At 40.4% G+C, this 27,313-nt stretch overlaps 1 protein-coding gene across 6 annotated transcripts in view; it reads left to right on the top strand.

The window, feature by feature from the left end:
* The window catches only part of LOC111265136 (neuronal acetylcholine receptor subunit alpha-7), a 34,297-nt gene that overhangs the window by 6,520 nt on the left and 464 nt on the right, over nt 1-27,313 (top strand). The window contains exons 1-9 of one of the 6 annotated variants that reach the window (XM_086970360.1): nt 3,782-3,868; nt 6,559-6,701; nt 8,639-8,793; nt 9,263-9,417; nt 10,901-11,175; nt 12,329-12,526; nt 12,706-12,896; nt 13,291-13,371; nt 16,246-17,735. In XM_086970360.1, coding sequence (XP_086826486.1) covers nt 6,638-6,701; nt 8,639-8,793; nt 9,263-9,417; nt 10,901-11,175; nt 12,329-12,526; nt 12,706-12,896; nt 13,291-13,371; nt 16,246-16,359 — 1,233 coding nt within the window. In that variant the 5' untranslated portion in view covers nt 3,782-3,868; nt 6,559-6,637 and the 3' untranslated portion in view covers nt 16,360-17,735. Of the gene's footprint in view, nt 1-3,781; nt 3,869-6,558; nt 6,702-8,638; nt 8,794-9,262; nt 9,418-10,900; nt 11,176-12,328; nt 12,527-12,705; nt 12,897-13,290; nt 13,372-14,444; nt 15,106-16,245; nt 17,736-18,899; nt 19,240-27,313 lie in introns of those variants that run through there. The other 5 variants (XM_022841551.2, XM_022841550.2, XM_022841549.2 and 2 more) reach the window with 5 other exon arrangements.

Genomic DNA, 27,313 nt, shown 5'->3' with positions numbered 1-27,313 from the left:
TAAGGCTATAAGAAAAGATTGAATGGCTTGTCACACACATACAGATGGAGCCACATATAGGAAGCCTTTTTAGGTAGTAGTTATTACCTAAACTGGTCAATAAATAGAGAACTTGGTTTTTAATAAACACGCGAGTACCCGCCAGGTATTCGCATCCTAAACGTAGCCATGTTCTTCTTCATATATATGCTCAGCGAGACTATACCTATCTGGCTATCGAAGTCCGTCTAGCCCTAATTTGCTTCATGAGAGGCCGTCTATGCGTTAGGCAAGAAACTGCCAAATCGAACCACCTATCAATCAGACGCATTGATCCGAAACGCCTGAAAGTGTGGTGATAACAGACGCACTTAGCCTAATACAGAGATTATAATGCAAGATTTCTGTATGAAAACCAGTTGACAGTTGGCCTATTGCAAAAGGACTCTGTGACAGCTTTACGAACGAAATGCGAGACGAAATTATATTAGAAACCCTCGTTTGATTGTGGACCGTATAAATATTGATAAATATTTTTTATAAACGTCCATTATAAATAATAATCTAAGTAAAGTTGTGTAGTTCGAGATAATTTAATACTCTGAATAGACGACTCGAGTTTTTGGCAGACTGTATTGGTTTAACGATGCAATATATAATTATTTACATAATATTAACTGATTCTAGCTTAAATGATACATTTCAATGTGGGTCTAAGATCTTACCCTAAGTAAATACATTTTTCACGGGCAGCTCATTTGGTGGCCAGGTACCGTTGACTCGTGAGGCAAAAAAAAAAATAATTATCAACTCTTAGATTATATTGTACGTTCCACTAACCTGATCACGAAATGTCTGTTATAGGTCCTTTAATAAACTACTATTGATAGTTCATGAAGCATAACCCGCAGGCTTAGCTTTCCGACTTCGTGTACGCGTCTTATGGTTGTATGACGCATTAGCCAGTGCTATCGATAAAGGGATACTATCATTAATCGTTTAGGACAAAAGACAATTGGTAATAGGATACGATTGGCCAGTGATCGGTCGCACCTTTATGTAGAATTTATTATTTTCGTTCGTTGTCTGTCTCGTCGTTATTTCACTTTGAAGCCAGCTTGGAGCAGATTTCGGACGGAGCTTTCACCTTGTCAACGCCCATAGCCACTGCCGATGTCAATCTGCGATGCCCGATCTTCCGCAGTTAGACAGCCAATAGCGGCTCAACAGACAATCGTGGCTCAGCATGACAAAGCAACTTGTTGGTAGGGAAAGACTGACCACCGCCCAAGCGGGCGGAGCTTGGCAAACACCCAACAACGAACCCAAGCTGAGGCTGAACATCGGATGAATTCAACTAAACGAGATTAGCTTGACAACAGACGAAATTTGTGATAGCGGTGGCAACTGAGCTAGCGCCGGCGAACTTACTTATCAGCTTGTAGATGGATAGGCGCACTCCTCAGCCTTTAACCAGAGGCAGCGTCCTGTGTACTAAGGGGTCCTACCCGAGCCAAGGCAAACCCGAGAGCGTTACGGCATAGAACTCTCTGCCGCTATGAATGCAAGAATTCTTTGCTTAGAGTTTCCTGTCAGTTTCACGCTGCTGGGAAGTATCGGCAAACGACGAAAGCCCCGGGGAGGGGTGTGCGCAACTATTTTTTATTTAAAATTTGTAGTATGGAAACAGCGCAAAAGGGTAAAACGAAACGTTGTGGACCATAACGACGGCCAGTCAATGGGGTTTGATAGTCTATGCTGTAACCAGCGTGGGCCTGCTTCTATGTATCGAACGTGCCAAGTTGCAACAAAGCTACCACGAACCGGAGCCGGCACAACTGTATTTTACTTAAACGTGACGAGAGGAAAAAGCCGACAAAGCGCCGACTGTCTGGCGTTGAATGTCGAAAGAGAAGTGGATTGTAATCACGTTGTGCTGAACCGTAGTTGAGTCTGGACTTTGTTGATGGCCCTTAGACCACAATGCCCTCAGGCGATGGCCAGCCCCCTGCGTGACTCTGTGGAATTGTAGGGTTCCACGGTCGGTTGTTCCTAAATAACAGTGGTACTAGTCCATTTATTGGGCTTTCACCCTCTTACCATAGATCAACTCGTGCCCTCAGTCTACCAGGTTCTATAGTCTCCTCTAACATTCGCTCACAATCTTCAAAAGCTAGTTGACCTGGCAAAAACCGTCGAAACCTCAATTAACCGCCAGCTTTATCAGAACTCAGAGAAATAGAGTCTCGGTCTTAGTCTCGGCCAAGAATGAAACATCGGAGAAAGCATGTAAATAGTGACAGGTTGTAACTAAGAAAATGATCGCTGTCATCATTGCAAGTTCTCCTTTAAATACGACAAGATACAGTGTTCAAAGAGAACGATGTGAAACTGTAACGGACTTCGTTTTTAAGCAAAATGATGTTTGCTAATGACTACAAAAAAAAAATGGCTCATCAAAAAATGTCGGCTCGATTGCAGGAATCAATAGGGAATATTGAAAAGGGAAAAAATTCTAAAGTATGAAAAAACTTCACAGCGTGATTAACAGTGATTCGCATCAAAAACTCGGTGCGTCAATCAGCCCATTTCCTCATAAAACGAAGGAACGTGACGTTTTCACTTACAGAGTAGGTAATTATCTGTTCATTATTTTGCTTGTTGCTCACACCCAATCACTCTGTAATAATGCATCTGGGGGTACGGGAAATGTCCGCTTGGGAAAAAAATTATATGAAATTAATTTCATTAGCTTTCCTGAATGACGCCTCTAATTATCTAACGTGAACCACTAATTCAGTGTATTGTCGATTGCTATCTATTAAAATATAAATATTTGCTTTCATATAGTGAACTCATAGAGACCTCAACCAATTTGGGTTCTGATAACTAAAATCGCAGTATTAAATAAGTGTACAGATATATAAAAGTCATGGCTCGTTCATCTTATAGAAGCGTTATTTCTACCATGGTATAACGCATACATAATGACGGATGCATCGCACTATCGCGAAACTTTCCATAAACTCAAAAAGTTTACATAATCCTACCGGTTGAAAGTAAGATTTTGGGAAAGGTTACTCGTCAAGCTAAGGACGCTTTGGTGAAGTACGAATTAAGGATGTTGAATCAGCCCAGGTAGTTGCTTGGCCCTTTGCACGTGAGCCGACTGAAGAACTCAGTTTACCAGTGAAGAATTGAGTGCCGGCGGTCTGACTGGCTATGGTCGATCAAGTGCAGAGTGCAAGAAAAAAGCTTCTTGACCACCTTTCTCGCCTGAGCACTCAGTGATTCGTATATGTATTCTACGATGTGCAGACAGCACTACGGAGTGCCTTTGACTATGCTTCTTTTATCCAAAAACTTTTGCTAGGTCTTATACCAAAGAAGGCAGTATGAGAACCGTACCAGAGACTAGCTTGACCGGCAGCAGTAGAAAAAGACAAAAGCTGTCTTTGGAAGCATTTTTAGCTGTCTCTTTTTGTCTTTCTCTCTGTCTCTTTCTCAGTCATATTGTTCCTCACGGGAAGAGGACATGTGTGGAGGCCTTCTTTGGGGAATTACGCGGCTCTATCGACTCCTTCGTTGCATTAGGTAAAAATATCATGCAGATAAATAGGGTAATACTACTGCCCTCAACAACACAAGGAAGGTTGACGAACAAGCGCTAGTTTGTATCTAGAGCTAAGCAGGATATCATTGAGGTCAGCGAAGCAAGTAATGCTCAATTGTTATCTTGGATGCCAGACAATCGAGCATTGCAAAAAGATGCTTCTTCCGTGCGGGCCGTAGAGCAGCGTACCGCGAAAGGCAGTGATGCAAAAGGAGGATGGTTAGCGCTAAATTAAGCTAAATGGAGAAACGAGCAGCTAGCTAGCGTTGTATAATGGTATGAAAATAATCCTTCTGCGTATATATGATAACTATGACGGCTTACTATTTAGTCACAGCAGGATTTTGCTGATTCTAGTTTACAGGTACGCGTTGCAACTTTTACAAGCGCTAAGATTAAAGCCACAATTGACAATTCACATGCTCCACCTTTCGTACGTATCAGAATATGGGCACTAATAAGATATCATTTGGTTCAAAGGACACAGCGTGAACGTTGCTAGTGGTCCATTAACAGGTCCTAACGCAGAACGATTAGTTCCTTCGACGTCGGCCTATTAGGCTCTGTTTTCAGTGGAATCGTTTGGTCGAACTGACAGCTCAACTCTACGACCTTTGTCCCGGAGCCCCAGTTACCTCAGCGACATTGACCCAATGGGCAACGTTGGAGAACTGATTGACCCAGTTGCCAGTAGCTTGGCTCCTGAACGAGCTAATAGCCTTATGGAAACAAAACACACTCTGCTGTAGTTATTTATAGATAATCTCGGCTCGATCTATAATACGGCTGAAGAACATAATGCAAAGGAGTCGATTTTAGTCGATGTAAACGATTGGCTCTGTATCGTTTGTAAACGATAATTTCACAAACGAACATTTCATGGGTCTTGCTCGATGGGCCTGCTTTGGCTTGCTGGTTAGAGGCGGATAGATTACAGAAGATTGATTAGCTTATCGGGCTTACATTGCCATAAAGAAGGGTGTATTTTTTTTACTTATTACGATCTTTCTCATATCTTTTCTCCTCGCAGGCTAAAAAGCTTGTCAGAACATTAGCAAATTAAAGGCTGCGGAATAGAAATACATGTCTACGTATATGATATATGCACGCCAGAATCGGCATGGGTATCTTTGAAAATTAAAGCGGTAATATAACGTGACCATGTGTTGAAAGGGAGATGATTGAATAGACTGCATCGAAGCCGGTAAGCAATAGAGAAGCTGCTGCCGCAGTAGCAGATCTGAATTGAAGATATAGCCATATTTATTTTACTGTTATCTAAAAAACAATATAACATTGCAGTGAAGAAGACATGTCTAGGGAGACAGGTTTGTAATAGTCTAGGCTGAATGGTTTTAAAAATCGCCACAGCCTTTACGGGAAATATGTGTGTTTTGTTATTCTACGGTCTAAGTGAAATGATAAATAAGAAAAAGTCATCTTTGAAAAACTTTTTCCTATAAGCTGGAATTGCTCTCGCACGGTGAGTCATTTTTTTGCGCGAAATAACGCCCTTGCGCCTATTAGGGTGATCATTAGATCTTTGGTATCTTCGCTGAGCTGTTTTTGCTGAATACGAGTCCATAGCATAAAGATCTGGTGTTGTCATGATTTAAGTTACACATAAAATGTCATTCATCAACCAAAAACGCATAGCTTACTGTTGTTTACCAGTCCTTCATCCACTTACGGGACGATGTTGCACTACTTATCATGTCTGAGCAGCCTTTACCGAATTCTGAAGACGCTGAAGTAGGCTCACAAAAAAAAGGAGAAGAAAATCCTTCGAAACATCACGACGCACTGAAACACGAGCCCCCGGGGGTAATGTGCGTTACATATTATCAAAGATTGAATTATCCGAAACAATGGCTAGTTAAGCTGTATGTTCCTCTTAGTAACCAAAAGTCTGCTACGACAAAAATGTACAAGTAAATGATACAAGAATATATAGAATGTATAAACTATTTTTGTCAACACGGCGACTCAAAAGAACATCTTATCGAAAACAGATAATTGGAATCCGGTAGTATAGCTGGCACGAGTATGATAAATAGTAAAATTGTGTCATAAAAATTTTCAAAGCTTCTTTAATAGAAAATAATATATTCAGCGTGTGGTTTATTTGTGTAGATGTTCTTCTTTTACGGTCAACGCCACTGGCGGTAGAACGTTAACGTAGTTATGGGCTATGTTATGAGTATGCTTGTGGTTAAATTCGTCGAAAGGATATTTAGTCAAAAATTATTGACGCTTATTTTGTCTAAGCACCCGTTGTCATTGTTGCAAGAATTTCTGATGTGTACACAGCAAATTGAAGGTTGGAACCTTTATGAGCCACAGACTGCTCGAAAACCCTGAGCCGAATATGCTCACAATTTCGACATGCTTTTGTCCAAAGTTAAGACTTAGCAAGTCTAGCCAGCCGAGCAGCGAACAGAAGGACAATCCAAGAGGGCCTGTGCCGCCTGGCCATATATGTAATTCAAATCAGCTTTGCCACAAACGTATCCTGTACAGGACGACAGCCTCCATCTCCTCACATCACGAATCAATGCCTAATCCAGGGACACGCGCAAACAAGTACGGATATGAGACATGATAGAGTTCAGTTCAGTCGTTTTTATTAACAGCTATATATATTTATAGAATGAATGAGGGCCATCACTCGGCCTGGCGTTAGCATCAGACATTCTGGTACTGGTTACGATGCCAGGCCCTAGAAAGTTTTAGTTCTCTGGTGGAATTAGCCAGAGGTTGGCAACGATATATAGACCTACGATCGTCTTGTTGCTGATTTCAAGGAAAAAACTTGATAGTAGATAGCGGAACCATGCCGATGTCGTCTTCTTCTCCAGTGGCTTCCTGATGCCCCTCGTTTTGCCCTTCAAAGGCTTTAGCATCGTATCATCGGCAGGAAATTAAAAATCTGCTTCTACACTGCTAACGGATGGTTTCCATTTCAGGTTTGTGGTCAAGTCGACTGTCATTGACGAAGAGTGAACAGAAGAAAGTGCCACAACGACGAGGAACACTTCACAGACGATGAATATAAAACCTACAAAAGCTCACATTGGGGGTCTGGTTACCGTCGCGTTGATGACAACAGGTAAGACGCTAAGAAAAATTAGACAACGGAGGCGTGGGGATCTCACGTTTGGAGGAACGGGATAATGACTCAGTATAACAACAAATACGAGTGAACACTGCGTATCTGTGACGTGGGTGCATCAAACGTATGCGTCGTACGAATCAATTATGCGTATAGGGTCTTTAATTAAACTCGTTATACAAGCCATTCGACTCGAGGGTTGGCGCAGGAGTGATCTATATAATAATATATTGCTTAACTTTGATTCGTTCAAATCGTCTAAAGGTATTCAGGCTTAATTACTGCAGCATAAATGAGTGACTGGCAGACGGTCCTGTGCAGCGGAATGAATACGATAAAGCCTTAATAATAATCTCAAAATACAGTAGATACAACATAAAATATAATAGATAATAGAAGATAATCCCAAAATAGGCTCGACGACCTTACACATACGCTCAAAGATGTTAATCAATAATTGCTCACTGGTAATTTTTTTAGTAGCACTTATAGAATTAAACTAATTTCAGCCCTGTCCAATTCATAAGTAAGAAGTTCCGTTTCTTTTTTAATAATAGTAATAATACTTCAACCTAATATATATACCTTCACTCCAAATAATTGCCCTATATGCTAAATGTTCGTTGGAACATTCGTTATTATATCAGTTTCTAAAAAGCCAATTCTAAGTCTGGTACGATCGGGTCACTCCCATTGTGCCCACCCATTACCCTTTGCACGTGTCCACTGCGCATCGAAGTTATCTAAAAGGGCCATACAAAGTTACTCCAGCACCAGTGGACGAATAGACTTGGGTAATTGCTGTCGCTAGCCCTAATAGACCGGTTGTGTGCCTGTTTATATCGAATAAGTGTTCAGATAGCCCTATCCAGGTAACATCTCGCGATCGCCGTCGTTCGCCCTTTATCATCGGACGAACGGATCGTGAAACCATTGAGCCACACTTTTATGCAACGCAGTTTCTTAAAACCCCTTTTAACCTGTTACTAGCGTCGCTAGTTGTTTTCTGTTGCCGCGTCGGGTGACTGCTAGACCCTCCGACCATTGGACCTGTCTCGTCTGCCAAGTCCTAATATCTGTTTAGAAAATAGACGACAGAGCAATAGGACGGGCAACAAGCCGACCGCGTTTCAGTGTCCTAAGCTGTGCTACTGTTAGTCGTTAGCATTTGACGGTGGAAAATACGAAAACGACGTTGTAGAGGAAAGAAAACTGTTACATGAAAACTAGTTATCGTGGGTATCAACTGCGGTTGGAACCGACAAGTCAATCAAAGTTGAGTATGTTTTATTCAAAGTTAGAAGTAGTTGTCGATCATCGGCTGGTGCGCGTCCTTTTCCGCTACAAAAACATTGCTATAATATGACAATACCATTATGCGGGTACGCGCTGTTTAATTATGTTGGTTCTCCTACGGGTATATTTACATAGGGTGCTACATAGGGAAATTGTCTGTTGCAATACGCGCGCCCAGATTAAAGTCTAACCCCTAATTTTTCGTTAAGATTGTCACATACAGATATTTATCGCCTCAGCCGGAACAATTTATCTACGTATAAGTAAATTTCTTATTGTATTGTTTTTGATTTCAACGTTATTATCAACTAAAGCAGCGAACTCTGTAGGCAGATTTTTAACTTAAATATACAAGTACGTGATATTACTGTGTATCTTTGTATCGAAGTTACTGTGTGCCGAAGTTTGTTTAATACATTAACCTAGCCGAAAAACAACAACTACAAGGCCTGTGAGCTCAGAGTGTGACTTTTATGAAACTAACCTATCATTTTTGTTTAGCACGTCATACCACCAAAGCTCATCGTTTTTTTCTAGGTAATGATAGCAGGTTTTTTTTCGGTTAAGTATATGCATCTATGTAACGTAGGAAGTGAACTTAATTAACAGGTAATTGGTTTCTATATCGGGGGCCATAGGTTTTTATCCGCTGAGCGCTACGGGAAGCCCGCATGAGCGGCAGCTTGCTGTCGACCTCTTACAGTACTACAATATCGTCGAGAGGCCAACGAGAAACCTCAGCCAGCCTGTAATCGTCAGAGTAAACGTCAACATACAAAAAATAATGAAATTGGTGCGTTCTATTCACCGGTTCACGAACTGGTTCACTGCAAACGGTTCACGATTGAAATTTTGTTTATAGAGACGACACAGATAGGCTTCTATATGAAGTATATAGGGTACGCTTCTGTATAAAGTAGATTACTTATCTTATAAAAGTGGTAAGTAATACGATTCAAATAATATCACCAATTTCAATGAATTTACGACCATAGGAAGTCCCTTTACCCCCCGCTTGTAATCGACGTATGACAATATTCCGCATATTTCGTATGAAGGTCGTACTATATATTTCGTGATTACTACCTAAATTAATTAGCAGCACTTCTCTCAGTGAATGCCGATCTAAATGAACGTTATGAATAATCTATCATCTAAACAAGTATTTCGCAAACATTACAGGGGCAAAAAAATGCCACGCTCTTTCCTTTTGATACAGTGTCTATCCGCTTATGAAATCGTTACGCTTATTTGTAACACAGGACCCAAACGCGGGTGAACTCACAACTCGGATTTGGCTTTCGCTTCACTGGGAAGATGCAAATCTCGTCTGGGACCCCCTTCGATACAATAACGTGTCTGCGATTCGCTTGCAGTCATCAAGGATTTGGCAGCCCGATGTCCGCTTTTATAATGGGTGAGAGAAAAGGAACAAATGGGGAGCTTAAGCAGAAATCGCTGAAACTATAGCAACGTTCGTGCCTAATCATATACAACTGTAAACGATATCCCTATATAAATATGTGAAAAAAATTGTATAATTTTCTACCCTTCACTACCTTGTTCGAGTCCTGCGCAGTTCTTAGAGATGTGTTGATGTATGATACATGTATAAAAGAGTGGCACTGAGGTAAGTATTATCTATTTATTCAACAAACCTATGGTCATGCGTTAAACTTGCACATATATCAGCATCTTGGCTTTCCTGTTTTAGCGAAATCGGCAAAAGGCGATAGATGGGTATGTCTATTTCTTATCGTTGGAAGTAGTTCGTACGGAAACAGTTCCATAAGCCTTTGTTCGCTTTACCTGCTTAGTATAGTCAGCGTTCAGTCGATGCTGAAACACGCCACCTCAAACCTGACTCCGGAGGGCAAAACGTAAAAAGGGTAAAGAAAGTTCGTCTCCCAAATGAATCATCCGTAATTAATCCTAGCGTTCGCATGTTGCGTGGGAATGGCAAAACTTTGTCTAGTTGCTTTTCACTCAATTCCAACCTTTGCCAAAATCGATGTTCCCCCAGCCAGAAAATCATTGCGCTTAAGATCTATAGCCGTTCCTTCGCCAGTGACCTTCAAATAAGCTTGCGTCTTCTGCTGTGTGTAGTCAAGAAAATTAGGCACTCATTATGTAACTTTTAAGGAAACTGTTCGTAAACGACAAGCTCTCTATTCGGCCAGTGAAAACCTTGTGACGCGCTATATAAAGAAAAAAAGGTAGTCGAAGATGCGCGAAACACTTTCACAGTCCGTTGATAGAATAACGTTCGTTTTACCGTTTAGGTGTACCCGTTATGAGATGTGAGTAAAAGCAACCACAGCTTATCAACGCTAGATTCAAATAAATTTAACGGCTGAGGTACAAAAAGGTTCGATCGCTAAAATGATTAACTCTACCAATCGAGTTTTCTACGTTTTTCCTACGTTAACGTGACCCGGATTTGCTGACGTGTGTATGCCTGACCTATTCAACAGGTTCGAGATGCGCTCTTTTTTGGTATCTGGTGGCGCTGCTGTATCGATTTCGAAAAGCTACATAGAGTTAGTGTAAAATTCATTAATTAAGAAGGAATTAAATAGACAGTAGAAACTAAATTAAAGTGAATTATGACAACAGCTACCTGAAAATGCTACAGTGATAGGTCCAAGAGCTTGTTAAAAATAGAAAATGACCTACTGCCAATAAGCTACTATCGGCGAGAACACATCATTATTTAGAGTGGCTCTCTCGCGCTAAGTAAGCATTTTGTCTACAGATAATTATAGTATATAGTTTTTCTCGGCATCTAATAAGCATCATACCAATACTCCTGCAGTTTATCAGTGAAATTACTACTTGCTATGTGACACAATATCAGCGAAGTAACTATAATCTATGGGACTTTCCTGCTCCTCGTTTAGCAGAATCTCCGAGCAGATCGAGCCGACGCAGGCAATAGTGTTCAGCAGCGGAAAAGTTAAGTTAATTAGCCCGATCACAGTGAAGACCCGATGCGGTGGCCCAATTGAAGGCCTTGGCCGATGGTTCCCGTTCGATCAGTATAGCTGTTCACTGATTATCGGGACATGGACATCTTACAGCGGCAGTGTCGATCTTCACTGGCAGGAAGAAAACGGAGGGACGGTTCGGTTTAATGATCAAGTTGCGGACGACACGGGCGAATGGCAGCTGCTCGGTTAGATGTGACCCAGTGTTTCTGATTATTATTATTATTATTATTATTATTTCGTTTATGAACAAAATTGAAATGATTCAGACCTTAATTTTCGCCAAATTAATACGGCCACATGAAAACGTCGAGACGAGACCAGTTTATGATTGGCTAGATATGGTCAAACAGACCATGAAAGTCTGTCTCTTTTGAGCGTACGTACGATGAGATATTATTTTTCCGTTAGTACAAACAGTATCAATTCTAATGAATTGCGATTATGCCAGCGATTTTCAGAAAGGATTTTTTTCATATTTATCAGCAAAATCTATCAGTTTTTCTTCTGAAAATGGCCACATTTTAACGCAGTGATACGCCGACCTTCATTACTAGGGTAATATGCATTCATAGATTAGATGAAAATGATGCAGAGCACGTCCTGGCGCACCAGGTGCTAAAGACAATTAGACGTAGGGGTTCCCGACACAGGAACCACTGGACCCGTATTTTTAGGTAGCACTTCCTATCCTATCTAACTAGAGCCACCACGATCCTGCACTAGTGTCCTACTGGAATGAATAATGGGCAAATAATTTGGGCTAAGTACAATCCCGAGCCAAGCGATGGTTTGTCGCCTCAAGCTGTAATCAAGCAAACGTTACTAAGTTAGTGAGTGGGCTGTCCAGGGAAACTGTTTGGTTCGCTGCTTCCCATAAAATTCTAAACTGACAAAGACCAACATATTTATTTTTATTCATATCCCGTATTTATTATTATTATTATACAATATTTAGCAATATTTTTGAGTATTGCTAAACTTGCCGATGTTAGTAGACAGCTACGGTGACAACAATAAAGTACAAAGGGGTCCGTGTAGTTTTCGTCGATATCTATTTTTATCGCTCAAAGCGACAACATTCTGACATTTATCAACTTTATTGCATGCTTGTTGTATATACAGGATGAGACAAAAAGTCGTTTGACAGCTTGAAATAAAAAGCGCTAGTTGAAATGTAAAATTAATACCCTATGACTGTCAAAACGTTTTTGCCCCACCCTGTACATGTATTTACTTTTTCTGGGATAGATGTCTGCTACTTTAAATGCTTCGTTGAGCTCTTTCTATTTCAATTTTTGGCCTTGTCTCCGACCCATGACGTACTTTTCCGCTATATAGGTAATCATAAAGGTCGCGCAGAGGTGCAATTTGCCTGCTGTTCTGAAACACATACGTCCATGACTGTACAGTTAAGACTACAACGTCGAGCATTTTCCTACGTGTTCTCGCATTATCTTCCGCTGCTGTGGATGCTCGCCTTAGCATCCAGCACCCTTTTAATACCCAATGACAGAACCGATCTTCGACTGATTGCAGGTAGGACTAAAAAAGCGCGATTATGTCAAGGGCAGGTGCCTTTTTTCATATGAGAGCACAAGTAACCCTATATATATATATTGCTTACTTTCGAGCGAAATGGCGGGATCAATCACAGCAGTGCCACAGAGATGCGTTTAAGGAATTATAGTGAGATAGCATTTTTGTATGATCTTCAGGTACACTTTTGATGATGGGTGTGTTTTGGTGGCCTTCCGGTCAGCATCTTCCGTTCAACGTAATTTCCATCGGACACCTCTTTACCGGACTCATCATCCTCGGGGTTTCCTCATGCTTTGTCTCGCATTGTGTCCAACTGGTGTTAATCTCCTCAAGTATCAACACTACTCGAAGGCAGACCCCATTGGCGGTAAACTATAACAAGAACTACTACAAAGATAAATTATAAAATACTTTAGGATGTGATCACTCACTATTCGCCGTTTGGATAACGAAACACAGTGTCGCATATGGCATAGTTATAGAATTAGCTTGATATACGAAGATATGAAGAGAGTATATGTACTGTTCTTGTGAAGATACCGAGCTTCTCTAGATAGATGGTGCCTAATACATGTTAGGGAGAGACTATCTTATGAAACATGAGCATCGTCTTAAGATCATGGCCTAACACGGTCAAATCTGAAGCGGTAAATTCTTCCAACTAGCCTTCGGTGGGGAGATTGATTATTTGATGATATAATAGCATAGCATAGCAGCCTCATAATGAAAAGTGTTTGCTCTTGTTTTGGTCTTTGATTCAGGAGTACCTTAATCGGTTACTGACTACCTCTACGGCCCTCAAACTAGCACTCATATCGGACAATCGGCCCGAGCATGACAAGGTAAGATTATCCTACATGAGGCAAAAATTTTCATACGTTCGTAAGTGCTCGAGTTTTTAAATTCATAATAATATACAGAAGTTTTCTTGTAGTATTATTAAAGTGTAATGTCTTCTGTTATGACAGGAAAATGAGTTGAACTGGGATTATTCAAGTTGCTTTGGTGCGCTTCATAGTATCTGAGACTTCTACAAATAACGTCTACAGCCAGATGGTGGCCAAGCCTCTGTCGACTTTCTAATCATAGGGGTTCACACTCAGAAAGGGCTTCATCCTCACAAGAGGTCCTTTTTTTGACTTGAGAACATACTGTTGTCTGTTTTCCAACTGCGTCAGAGGCTATTTGTGGTCATTACTATTTTTATCCGTTCTGCACTGCACTGCACCAGCAGCGTTCTAAACCCGTCTAGTTCATACGTTACTTCCAATAATTTCCTCGGTTTAATTCACGCTACTCTTCTCGCTTGCACAGAACTACAAATACACACACATTCGGGAATATCCGAACATATGAAGCGGCGAAGGCTCTCACGCAGGAACACAGTGTCTATTGAAATACCAGATCCTACTGTCGATGCTTGCATGAATATTACTTAATGACGAAATTCATTTACATTAAGGGCAATGAGTTTTCCTTGACCAGAACGAATTAGAGTGCGCTTTACCTGCAGAATCCGTGCGACGTAGATAAATTTAGCCATGGTTTGTTCCGTCATAGTATGCTCGATTAAGTCAGCCTTTCTTCAATGAGGAAAAGCTGTATACCTAACGTTTCTTTAACTCACCGAAGGTATTAATTAATTAGATCTATCTGCACAACATTGGCCTTACGTGTTTCAACAGTTCATAGTATGCTACATCGTCCTTACTGCATACACCAAAATGAACACTATATGATCTAATTAGTGCAAAGTCGAAAAGACTCAATTTTCAAGTTACATCTATTAGGCACGAGTCGTCAATGCGTTTGAGAGCGTACGCAGCCACCAAATGGTATATGTGATTAAATAAGGAAGCAATTTAAATAGTTATCGATGAAATTAGACATTAAGTTAATTCAACTTGTACCGTAGGTCACTGAAGCAGTGCTCAATGGCAGTTATTTTTGCGGAAACGGGTCCAGTGTTAGTTGATCGGCATCGTTGCGGACAACAACATTTTTTGCTTGAGCCCATTGCAAGCGTATTCCTATTCGGCCGAAATTAAGCAAACAGGCAAAACCGAATTTATCGCGGTGGCCACCGAACGTCAAGCGGCTGTAGGCTGGTACAAGCGAGAAGAGTTAAGACAAAGAGATGTCAACGATTTGATGATATTTATCCGCAAAGCTCTCCAAGAAGCTCAGTAAGGTGAAATTCCTGGTGTAATTCTTAGCTTTTTATTTGTTTATGAAATATTATGTATTAGATTGTTAGTTTTCTATTTGATAATAGGAAAAGTTTTTGTTTCGATAATAACGCAGTGAAAATTTCTGCTACACAGTCTCAATTTCGATATGTTCTAAAAATCAAAAATGCTTGATACTGTTTGAAACGTTTTTCAACAAGGCATCAAAGTTCTATGAACGCTCAGTAATGACACAATAATCAAGAAGTGAAGTAGAAATCTTCCTTTTTCTTCTTTGGTTCTCCGCTGTGTCTCTACCTTCTATATACGATCTCTCTCTCTCTCTAGATCCGTTTATGCAGTAAGCGGGATTTTAGGTCGACTTCAGGCCTCAAAATAAATTTTGCAAATGGGAAAGGCATATTTTCGATACCGGCTCTGTTTCACTTTTATGGAGACCAAAAGCAGTCGAAGCAGCTTGTTCTGACGGATTATCATTTTTCCCGATCTCTGACAAATTAGATTCGCAATCGCCTATTTAACAGTGAAGAGTGTCTGAAAGCCCTGAAAAAAAGGCCAATACTGTGCCTAGCAATTTCCGGCTAGAAAGAATGAATAAATCAGTTAATAGATGATAAAAAGTCGTGGACAGTGTTACCGAATACACAATAAGTTAATTTGTTGCTGAAATTCGGATGAGACGTTCCGTTTTCTGTTGCCTGAGAAAACCAAAAATACTTATTTTCCAACTTAACTTATTGTACGAAACTTGTTCTATGAAACAATTGAATTTGAGCGAACACAATCGCAGCAAAAGCTTTTCGTTAAGAGAGATACTGTGATCCAAGCAAAGGAAACTCAAATAGCCTGTATTATTTTTAGAAATAATACAGGCTATTTGAAATAAAATAATGCCAAAAATCTTTTGTATGAAATTATTGATAAAATACTCTTTCTCCATAAGCAAAATGACAGTTGATACAAATAGAACCTCTGTATGAAAGGTCTGATGCCATACGCAGCTGGATTTTAGAATTTCCAAAAATTGTCTGCAGGTATGCGTTTACCAAAACTTCGCTGTCTTTATAATAAACACTCGGGAAATCAGAGTGATTAGGAAAGCAAAAAAATCTGTCACTGATAACTACAGAGTAAAAACGCTTTTCGTCTATATAGAACCCTTTCGTATAGCTGGTTACACACGATAACAGCTATTATACGGTGATTCACTATCGTTAAATTATCCATATGGATTTTTAAATGTTTCGAACCTTGAATCACTGCTTGAGACGGCTCGCGTCCAGCACAAAGCGAAGTATGTCTTGTTTGGTTAGAAAGTTAGGCCACCACGTGTTTCTAAGTTTAGTAGGCGAATAAGTTACCATTGCCCCATTGCGGAGGCTGTGTGTAGAGCTCACGCGACCAGTCAGGTAGGCAGCTTGATTCACCATATGTACGGGATGGACATTTTTGTTTCTCATCGTTACGCGCGATTGCAAAAAAGGACATCTGCTTAAAATCTTCCGGTGTTATTTTCCATTCTTTCAGGATGGCCTACCTGACTGTTCGCGAGTCTTGGATCGCCTTAGCCTTCTTTTATTGGCAGTTATTGCGTGTCTGGCGCTTGTCATCTGCCTGATTCTACCATGCATGGTCGCATAACGGAGTGCCGTAAAAAGTAGCGTGTAGCAATTGCGCAACTCGCTCGCCTTGTCAATGTGTCGCGTTCTGCCCTGTATCTGCAATAAATCGGCAATTGGTCAGCGTCACAAAAATTTGACGCTTGCGACACCGTTTTTAAAGCAAGTCACCGACCACATCATAGCCTTGCCCCCAACCATCGTTTGTTTTGTCTTTCTGCGAGGTAATGCCATCGCAGATAGACGTTATCAGTGCGCATACGAAACGAAAAATTTGCGGTAATGATCGTCAGGGAAATCTACTCCGCTACCGAACCAGCAAAGCCAGAATTATGCCGCAGACGTAACCACGCCCTTGATTAAAAATATGCGTCACCATTGGCGGCGATGGCAGGCCGCTTATAATAACAGAACCAGATAAGCGTTCAATTCCAACACAGTCGCTTTCAAAAACCATGGTTTTCCCTTAAATCCTATAAAAATCATTAAGGTTTTAACTAATCACGCTCACTTTACTCATGTTTTCTTGACGACATCAACGCATATAGCCAGCCCTCGTGTAATTAAGGACAGAAACGCTCCATGAGGTCAAGCGCAACTTCTTTTTCTGTTCTATCGTTCCGGCATACCTGAGCATGTATTAGATGCTTGCAATCAGTAAACCAAGCAAATTTTCCTTGAAGCTTTTCTCATAATTGTTTTTTTTTCATAGACTGAACAACGCCCCATATGGTAGATGAATGAATCTTTTCTCGCTAATCGACACATTAAAACGCTTTCAATATGATTCGCCAAGCCAAATACACATGTTTCAAACGGTTGTCTCGCCCACTGAGTTATAGGGTTTTATGTATATGAGTAGTTCTTGTACCTTTTATAGCTAAATTAATTTTACTCGTTAGTTATATTAGGTTATTGTTTATGGATAGAAAACTGTATGGTTGCTTAACAATGTATGGACCTCTAAATCTCGAGTTTTACATCCGGCACTACCATTAAGCATTCCATCAGACGGCCGATTCCTAGCACGAAACAAAGTGTCTATGCCCAGATTCGAACCCGGATAGGTGCGTCTGTCGAAGATACACGCAAACACATTATTCACTAAGTTATCATGAAGTCATAATATGGGTGTTTCGGCCTAGCTTGCTGTTCTGTTCGAGATACATTTTATCTGCGGATGTCAGAAAAATATATTTATTATATAAATATCACTCATATAAACTCAACGCGAAAATCAACGTGCCATGTATGTTGTTACGGATAGTAGATGGAGTTTTTTTTTATTAACTAACCTGAATGAGAGGAGCTTACAGCTGAAAAAATGTCCGCTAGTTCAAACCGATGCGTCGTCAAAGACCTCAATAAATTGTAGGTAGCGCGAGGTAATAAACGCTGTCAATTTGACTCATTTTTGTCATGAAAGAGACCGATTCTGTAGTGACGAGATTATGTGCCGTATTGCTAGATGCGATTACGGTTAGCCATTTATGGTCAATTTTTTTTTCAAAATTGATATTTTCTTCGCCGGCGATTGTATGAACCTATACGGCGTTTCCTATTCGGGGCCTGATTCGGCGTAGGTCATTGCCGCATATCTGTCGCTCATCGAAATTATATACTGATTTTAGTCGCCTGTTTGCTATTGGCAGCGCTATTCAGTTGTTTTTCCTTTGTCAGGAAATGTTTCCGTTTTGCGAGTTACTTTAAATCGCTGCTACGCAGTTAGCCAAAGATTCTTCTTCACCTTTCTGAGTGTTGTTGGATACTTTCTCACCATCGCCCCGCGACGATCAGCTTATGGTGCGCTCGGTGATGCGCAGAGATCTTTACACGATCCGCGACAACAATTACTGGCAGAAGTATATAGCTAACTTTAGGCTCTATCGCGGAAGCTTATAGCGCTTCAGGGCATTTGATAGGTAGGTCTACCGTGCATTGTACACAATACTGACACAGATAGGTGAAGGAGTACGAAGTAATGAGAACTCGCGTGTATTCGATCGGAACTAGACGTAGCAGGTCCGCATTGTTACATAGCTGCAACTATAAAATAATAAAGAATTTCTACAATAACATTTTACTTATGTTACATGTAGTTTAATTTTTCTATCAGCATTTGATCAACACGCGCATGTTCATGTGCCATGCAGTACGGAAAAAGAGAATGCCAAGAGACAGCTGTACATACTCTGGCGCAACGAACTTTTATTCTTTTTTGTCAGATTCGATCCCCAAATATAATTTTATAATTTCTTCAATTATAGGCCCATTGTATCAGGTCACCGTACAACTGCATGCAGCCAGAATCATGATATATTTAAAATCGGTTCCTACCACACACACACACACTCATCGTTAAGTTACAGTTTGGTTACTAGAACTTTCAGTTCCGACAAAAGGAAAACATCGACTTTTTAGGAAATGATACATGTAGGCATGCGCTTATGAAAGGACATTAACACAAAAAAATGAAATGATATCTCGCTAATTGACGCCAGCTGACCATATGTCCCATGGCAAAACTCTGGATATTTCAAAGCCGCCGTTCGTTTAAACCAGTTTTTTCAGGGGTATCGAAAAGTTCCAGCGGTACAATCACTGGCCGCCTACGTGGTATTGGGATTCCTTTTCGTAGCCTCTAGTTGATTTCTACGCAGCGATAACTAGTCCACGACCAAAACACGCAAAGGTTTCACAAGGCGTAGTTCGTTGATTGACCTCCTGAGTCGCTACACTAGAAACATCAGGAGACAGAAGATTTCTGCAGACAGAAGAGAACTGGCACTAAATAAGATAATGGATGAGAAGAAATATTTGTTTAGTCAGCGGCTGGCAACAACAATATACGTTATCATAATATGCCATAGTTATGTGTGGATCGCATTACAACAAAAAGAAACTTACTGCATCCTATCTTCAGCCTTCAGTCTTCCTATCTTTAACAGATATTTGCTTCAGTGTTGATCAGAGTAACGCTTAGAACGTTTTGAGGTGTCACAAATCAGACAACTGCTTGAAAAATGCCCAGCAGATGAGAAGACTTTGGGCTTAACGATTTTTTTATCAAGATCAAAATTTTGCCTCTGATTTTGTGCAATTTTCAACCGTTGACATTTCATAGCACAATCGTCTCACACTAGTACTGTTGGAAAATATGGCAAATTTACCATTATTGAGCTACCACATGGAGCAGCTATGACAGTCTTCTAGAAACATATTCTAGGTAACAAGCACGTAAACTTCATCTCGAAATGGGCTCGTGTATTGTTTTTCTCGTCACGGAAACGCTATAGCATGTTTCGACAAGAGATGTATGTGAAAACATTATACATGGTATCGAGTGAACAGAAAATTGATATCGTATATTCATTAGGTTGCTACTCGAAACGTTAGCGCACGGTAAAAGGCAAATCTTCGCCGACGCTCACTAACGAAACAATTATTTCGCTAGTCCATATAAATATGGGCCTCAGATAATTGTATTGTCTGAACCTGACAATGTCAGTCAGGCGCGGGGAATCAATTTTATATTTGCGTGATTTACTTGGCCAAGATAGAAACAGAAGATTTTCGTACTGTTCTCCTTAATAAGAGCTCGTTCGTCGACCTTTTATCTAGATCAATCTGCAACGTAACTATTAGTTTGATTGTATACAAATCCTACGTACAGGCGTATAATCTCTTTGATTAATCAGATAGATATCGATTCAAATTTTGTGCCACCAGAGTCACTCCGAGACGCGGACACTCATACCAAGAATCGTTTCCGTTGCACCAAACAAACGAGATGCTTATCGTCCGTATATTTGAATATGCGTCTCGGTGATAATCGTTGAATTGCTGGATAATAATCCATGTGTACGACACGTTCGGGAGTTGAAGTGTTTGACGGCGCCTGTGATGGCATGTTGTCAGGACAGATTTTCCAAAGCTCGTATAAGGTAAGCTAGGCGGATCAGACCTTTGTAGTCGCAACTAAATATTGTAAGAACAGCAACGCCAGACAGGACGCTACAAAGGGGGTCACATGCCATGGATAAGGTTGTCGAACTGATGAACTAGTATGCAAACTTTTACTAGAGATGGGAATGGAAAGGGTAATGAACGCACGGCTGCTGGACGCCTCCTGTACCCCAAAAATAGCACGTACGTCAGGACAAAAATTCGAGACCTTTCCATGTGGCTCTGAGTGAATCCTGTTACATCCATCGATCATTTAGTACAGACGTAAACAAGTTATAAGTATATAAACAAGGCTTATGTCCAATTCTATGTGAGCCGTTAAGAAAGTCGAAATACATTTTGCTACCTTCAAAAGTATAGCCGTGAAAACGACAGATTTATTCTTGTACACCATCATGCACACTATTCGAACAGTTAGCTTCTGCCATTTTTACTGTTACTTTATAATATGCAATCACCTAATGAATAAAACAAATATTCTACCCAAACAAGAGATTTGTTACCCTTGCCAAGCTAAACAAAGGCTGTTACACAATCAAAATCCTTCTAGTTCTAGTTCTCGAATCAGACAAAACTTACAGTCCATCGAAAATAATGCAAAATTATTAAGGACTACAATGAACATCATTGTCTTCAAAATACCTTTGTCGTTTATATGCGCCTTGTTTTTTAATGAATCGATTATAACGCTGCGCATTTACACTAGGTATAGCTATCTACAGACAGCTATAATTGTTCCATAGACTTCGGAGCCTTTTGGATACCTGGCCCTGTTCTTCCTATACAGTCTCCGCAAACTATGCTCCTTTTCTTTTCCACATAAGCGATCATTTTTAGACCTCAGATCAGACGGTAAGATTTTCCCGTGCACCCATAACATCACCCTCAATTCGGAATCGAATTGAATCTCAAATGGAACTTCACATAGGCAGTATCCTGACGATCGGAAATCGCTAGATGTCCTCCGAAGGACACTCTGTCTGGAGAAACTAAGTAGGTAGGTGAGAAAGGATAGCAAAATTGTGTGACGACGGTATTTCGTATTGGCCTATTCGAGAGGATCTACAAAAAATGGAACTGGACCTCAAGAAATCGAAAAACGATCATCGGCCTCACCTCGTTCATTATTTACTAATGACTTACCTGCAGTATAATAGGTGCTCGTACGGAAATGTAATACGATAATTGTAGCGGCGCAAGCTTAACATAAATCAAACAGATGACGCCTATCAGATTTAACGTGACAATTCAAGTTAAAGCAAACTCTCGAGAAAATGTTTAGATCTTATCATATACTTTAGGAACAAAAGGAGTTCAAGTATATTTCATAACTAGATTAACAATTATGTATATATATTTGCTATCTTTCTGTAGTCGCATTATATACTTATTCGAAATTAAATACGTGTAATTAAACAAACTTACACATAAAAAATAGCCACTTCAGAACTTCTACTTCACAGCTATCAATCTGCTAATCAAAGCAGATTTTTACCTAAAGTCGTTGGCTAAATTTAGTTGGATGCGAGACCGAAACAACACGTAAGATATTTTTGTGTTTGTTTTTGATATACATGCCCATTTTGCACTTACAATTGACGTTAATACAGTCTGCAATTTCCACCGGCCTTCGTATACAAAAACACTCGTCCTTCATAAAAAAGTCCATAATACGTTAAGGATGGACCTGATTAATCATGGAAGTTGGCGGCACTGGTCATAACACTATCGTCCTGTTGTTTCGGACATCTACAAGTGTTCCTGAATGATTTCCGTTCGAGTCCTAGCGTGCATAATATAACTGTGTTGTAAAGAACATCGTGCCTTTATGGCAAGAAAGATTATTCTTGACGTGTCTCAGTAATTAGGTGTAGCCCGGAAAGAGAAAGTGTATATTTGCCCAAGCTACATCTAAGAATAACTCTTTGTCAACTCACGCACGAATTGACGCTAAATTACTCGTACTTTGTCTACGATCTATACGGGGCCAAGGTCATAATTCTTGCAAGTTATTAGAATAACTATCATTGTTTTCATCACGGATTTATCAAAGGATATCGTGTGGTTATACGTAAAAGTCCTATTCAACACCTAATGCTAAATCTACTTCTATTATTTAAAACGTTAGATCCAATGCTGATCTGGGCGTCTGCACCTCGTATTACATGACTTACTTATAAGCATACACTGCCTATTAGATTTTGTGTAACTTCAAGTCTAGAGGAAACTAAAATTGACTTCAATCCCGAATTATCGCTAATGTGTGTTAAAATTGACGCCCACGTCACCTTGCCAATATGACCTTTTGCCCTAAGCCCAAAAACTGCATTAGAAAAAATTGGCAGATTCATTAGGAAATTCCCTAGAAAATCTCCAATATACCAACCTAATTGTGAGAGAAGATGCTTTAAATATTTACATATGTACCACTGAAGCAAAGCAAACTTAGAAACACCCGCAACACCTATTTGGTCCCGTCCGTACACATTTTAGTGCTCAGGATCACTTTTGTGCCTACATCGTAATATCTTGTCCTATCTAACATTTTTGACTAAACACGTCTCACCCAAGGTGTAAGTTGAAAGGCTGTTTTACTGCCAAATCTCGCTCGAAACAGCATTTTCCGGAACGGGCGGATTAATTAGACGGACCCCCCAAGCCAGTCATTTCTGCCACTGGAACAGCGTACTGATGTTGTTACTTAGTTCAAGTTTCCAGCGCAGAAACTCTAGAGATTTCTGCGGTGCTTGCATCGTCGGTAGTTTACGGATCAAGCTATTTTATTCAAGCAAGAGGATTATACAGCGAATAGAATTCGTTACAAAAAATAACAAAAATTGAAGATTGAATTAAATATGCGTCCGCGGTTTTATTCGGACGGAATATGAGTTGTCCTATGCGGCCCCCTACTATAGTTCGGATTTAGTCGAATCTCAAATTCAGTAAAAGGACGTTGTGTCCTTGAACATGAACATTAAAGGTATACAGGTGCGAAAATATATAATGAAATTGATTAAAAACATTTTAATTCGCGCACAAATTATTATTCATCTTTGTTTATTATACAGACTACTACAAGCAGAACTGAATTTTAAGAAAGCATAATTTGGATAACTTTTCGTAGTGCGAAGATCCATTTTTCTAGTTCAGTGACATACATCGTTTGGATACAGTGCCCGGAATAATTACTGCCAGAGCGAATATCGTTTTACGTTATACGGCCTACACATAATACATTTGAAATGATCCATACGTAAATCGCCGATGGGAAACCCAAAAAGGAATCGTAAGGGGATAACTTTCTTACCCTTATCCTTAACCTAATAAGATACTATGAAACGATAGGATAAACGAATTATTAAGGAAATGTATGAGACAATACGTTCGGGAAGAGGCAAAAAATAGGAAAAGGCTTAGAGATATCTATTAATGGCCATTCGCAGCGAATTTGACGCATTTTGCAACCCTTATGCAACTGGCACTGCTGCTGGCACCGAAAAGGCGATCGAAATGCTGGTATGTAAAGAGAAAAAACAGATACGGGTGTAAAATAGAGCTATGGATAGTGGCGAAAGGGGACAGCTGGCGGGGAATGTGGGTTAGGGATAAAGGGACCGGTAAAGGTTGTTGAAAGTAAGCCCACATGATGAGGTCGTGCATCACTGTTTAGCCGCAAGGTCAACTTAAGTAACTGTGAGCGTGTGATATGGATGGCGATTGCATTGGCAATGTGGGCGATGATTTAGTTTAACATCGGCTAATACAAAATGGTTTAATTGATTAATCGTGAAGCCCCAGATGGCGATTTAGTGGGTCAAGTTCCTAAAATACATAAAGATGAAGTGTGAGTTGAGTATGCGGACGTGTTTGTGGAAACAAACCGACTTATCATTGGCAGTGAGCAGGGGCGCTGGCTCGGCAGTTGTTGTTCGAATTCCACGTATGTTGATCGAACTCCGCTGAACGATCTCCGCGCTTTCGAAGAGAACGTCGACACAGTATATCTATCCTATCGAAACGATAGTAAAACTACCGCGTGTAACAAGTTACTGCACGCAGTCGAGGATACGGCAGCCCTGCAACGAGGATGCGTTGTCGGCCAATTGTACAGCACCTATGGAGCGCCTTTGTACAGCCTGGATGATTTCAGCATGTGCGTAAATATCATATTAGTGCAAAAACAACGCATCAGGAGTAATTGAAAACGTTGACGACTGGCAGGCCGTATGGTGGTAGGCAGCTATAAACGCACGAGGTATGTTTAGGAAAGTCGAAAGAGATTAGTCATGTGGTCATCTGGCATTCTAAGGAAAACCTAGATTCTAACGAAACTAATTTCAAGTAAGGTGTATTAAAGGGAGACTCTTTTTTTAAACAACGGGTGGTCCGAAATGGCCGCAGTACGTGAGGAGAACAAAGCGTCAGTCTGGAGGGTATATGAAGGCTGTCAGGGGAACTGGATCTAGGGATCACAAGGCTGAGTAGAAATTGGCCGCTGAATGGAATGGAACTGCATCGATTCTGGGGACGGTTCTACAACGGAACGAAGCGGCGAAGGACAATGCGAAGTACTCGCCGAGGATCTCAAGAGGTGCATATTGTTATTATTTGGAAGTCGTAGCGCAACATAAATAAGCGGCGCATCGCACGCGAATAAGACATGAACAGCCAGAACCGGTGCTAGTTAGTGTGAAAGATGTACTGATATTTAAAAAGATGCTGTACCGTCAAAAATGGCTAAATTAGGGTGTATTGTAGTGGTTATTGGCTGGTCCGCGCAGTTTCGAGACAGCTTGTTTTTGTTGCAACATATAGTTGACAGGAAAGTGTCACAATGGCGAATTGATCCTGAACCTGAGACCAGCTCCTTCTCTCCGTATAATATCGCGCTTTCAATTCACGTAGAGCCTGGCAGGCCTTTACCAAAGCTTGAGAACACCAACGGTTCAGTTTGCTGATGAAGTACCGAGCACAATTCTTGTGATTGAAAATTACAGCGCTTACAACTCACAAGCACAGACTAGTCAACTTTCCAACCTTCCTTAGCTACGCTTAGTACCGGCGATCTCTAAAGACTCGTCATTTGATATGCCGTTATCGTCGCCGTAAGAGTGACCTCCATACAAAGGTTCTGAGTTTGCACACACGTCCATATAGATACATGCTGGCATCCTGGTCGGGGTTGATGCGAGAGTCGAAAATCGTTTTTGAAATTACTGTGTTCTAAAATGGCGGTAGCATTTTAGGCCGGGTGAGACTGGTCGCATATTTTGTCAAGCCGAGAGTCAGACCGCCTTGGGGTGTCGGGCCTTTCCAGTAAATAGTCTCAGACTAAGCAGATCTACTCGATGTACGAACTCATTCGTGTTATCGTGACGAACTGGGGAAAAAAATGTAAACTTCGTGATCCGTCGTACATTAGTTAAAAATTGCTTAACATCAAGGTGCCTTTTACCCAACGAATTAATCGATACTTTAACTGCTCGATCAACCTGTTCGGTTTGCTACTACCAAGTCTAAGGGTCTTCCATCAGGCCGCGTACGACATTATCCATTCTACAACAGCGCCAGCGTGTTGCAAGATGCTGAGTACACTTCTGTCCTTATTTATGCAAAACATATTATGTCGAGGTTTACGCTGCGCTCTAATTGATTGGAAACCATTTATTATAATCTAACGTATCTGCTTAAGCGCGTCTCAAAAAATACACATGTATATATTTCATAATAATCCTATGACTATTACGCACTGATATACACAGGATTCACAAAGTGAAACAATACTGTTAAGGTAATTCTTTTACCGGTATGAGTGCTGCAACAGCGTAATTTCAGTAGCAGCTAAGCAAACAGATCGATTCTTACGTCCAGTACTGTTGTTATCTATGACAAAACTTTATGAGAAATGTTAAAACAACTCTGATTCCCAAAATTTGCGTGGCTTTAGGCCCTTGTTTCGAATTAAGAAAACATTTGTTAGTTTCAAAGGTACGTCGGCCAACACGATGTTGAAAGAGGCTCTCTTTTCGAGGTACAGCCAACTGAGATTTTGTTTGACTTGCTGACTAATTCATGCTAGGATGATCAATTTTCGAAACGTACCGGTCTTTTATTCCGTAGTGAACTGTCGCACAACAGCAGATTGAACGCCTGTGCCATTAGAAAGCACGCCATTGTAAGAGCGACATTAACTGCACGAGACGCTTACGGTCAACGTCAAAGAATGCCTACTGAACAGTATCTACCATTACAAAAGAACATCTCTAGCTTCTGCCCCGTATTTAGTTTCATAGAGAAATGTCTTATTAGGATAACTATTGCCTAGAAAATGCGCTATGCCTTAATTTACATTACAGTCTATTTAGAGGTGTTTTATATTGTCAGCGCTAAAATAATTGGAACTCATACAAATTGAAACTTTACCAAAATCCCAAAAATCTAATTTTCACCATGGTCCATCCTCTGCAAGTTTACAAGCAAAAAATGGCAAAAATTGCTAGAATTTTTGCGGGGGTCCTAGATGTGGTGGAAAATCTTTACCTAGCTTAAGAGTTTGTTAGCAAATGGACGACGCGCAAACTCGTATTATACGGTATATTAACGTCCTTCTGTCAAACCTTACGGTATCAAACATAAGCAAAATCCAAGCATTTCTATTCTTGTATAAACACTATTTACTTGGATGGAAAGCTAGGTAGGTGCCATTTAAACGTTGTTAAAAGTATCTATTTTATATATAATACATGATAATGTGCTCACAAAGAACACCAGTAACAGATACTGAGTCAACTCGAACAGAGCAGAAAATGAATTATGTAAGGTGGAGGGGAAGCCTCTTTCGCTGGAAATGTGTGGAGTGATAACATATGGTTTCAGATATAAGTCGATTCCAACGTTACACAAGGTATATTAAGCAAAACCGTAGGTAATAATACAAATGTTTACACTATATATACATATATATATTATGCCAAGGGCTAACAAGCTTATTATTATTAAGGGCAATACTG

This window comes from Varroa jacobsoni, unplaced genomic scaffold, assembly GCF_002532875.2.
Source record: "Varroa jacobsoni isolate VJ856 unplaced genomic scaffold, vjacob_1.0 scaffold_936, whole genome shotgun sequence".
In the NCBI taxonomy this organism is placed as follows: domain Eukaryota; kingdom Metazoa; phylum Arthropoda; class Arachnida; order Mesostigmata; family Varroidae; genus Varroa; species Varroa jacobsoni.
Note: the sequence above shows the minus strand (reverse complement) of the source record. Positions and strands in the feature narration are given on the sequence as shown.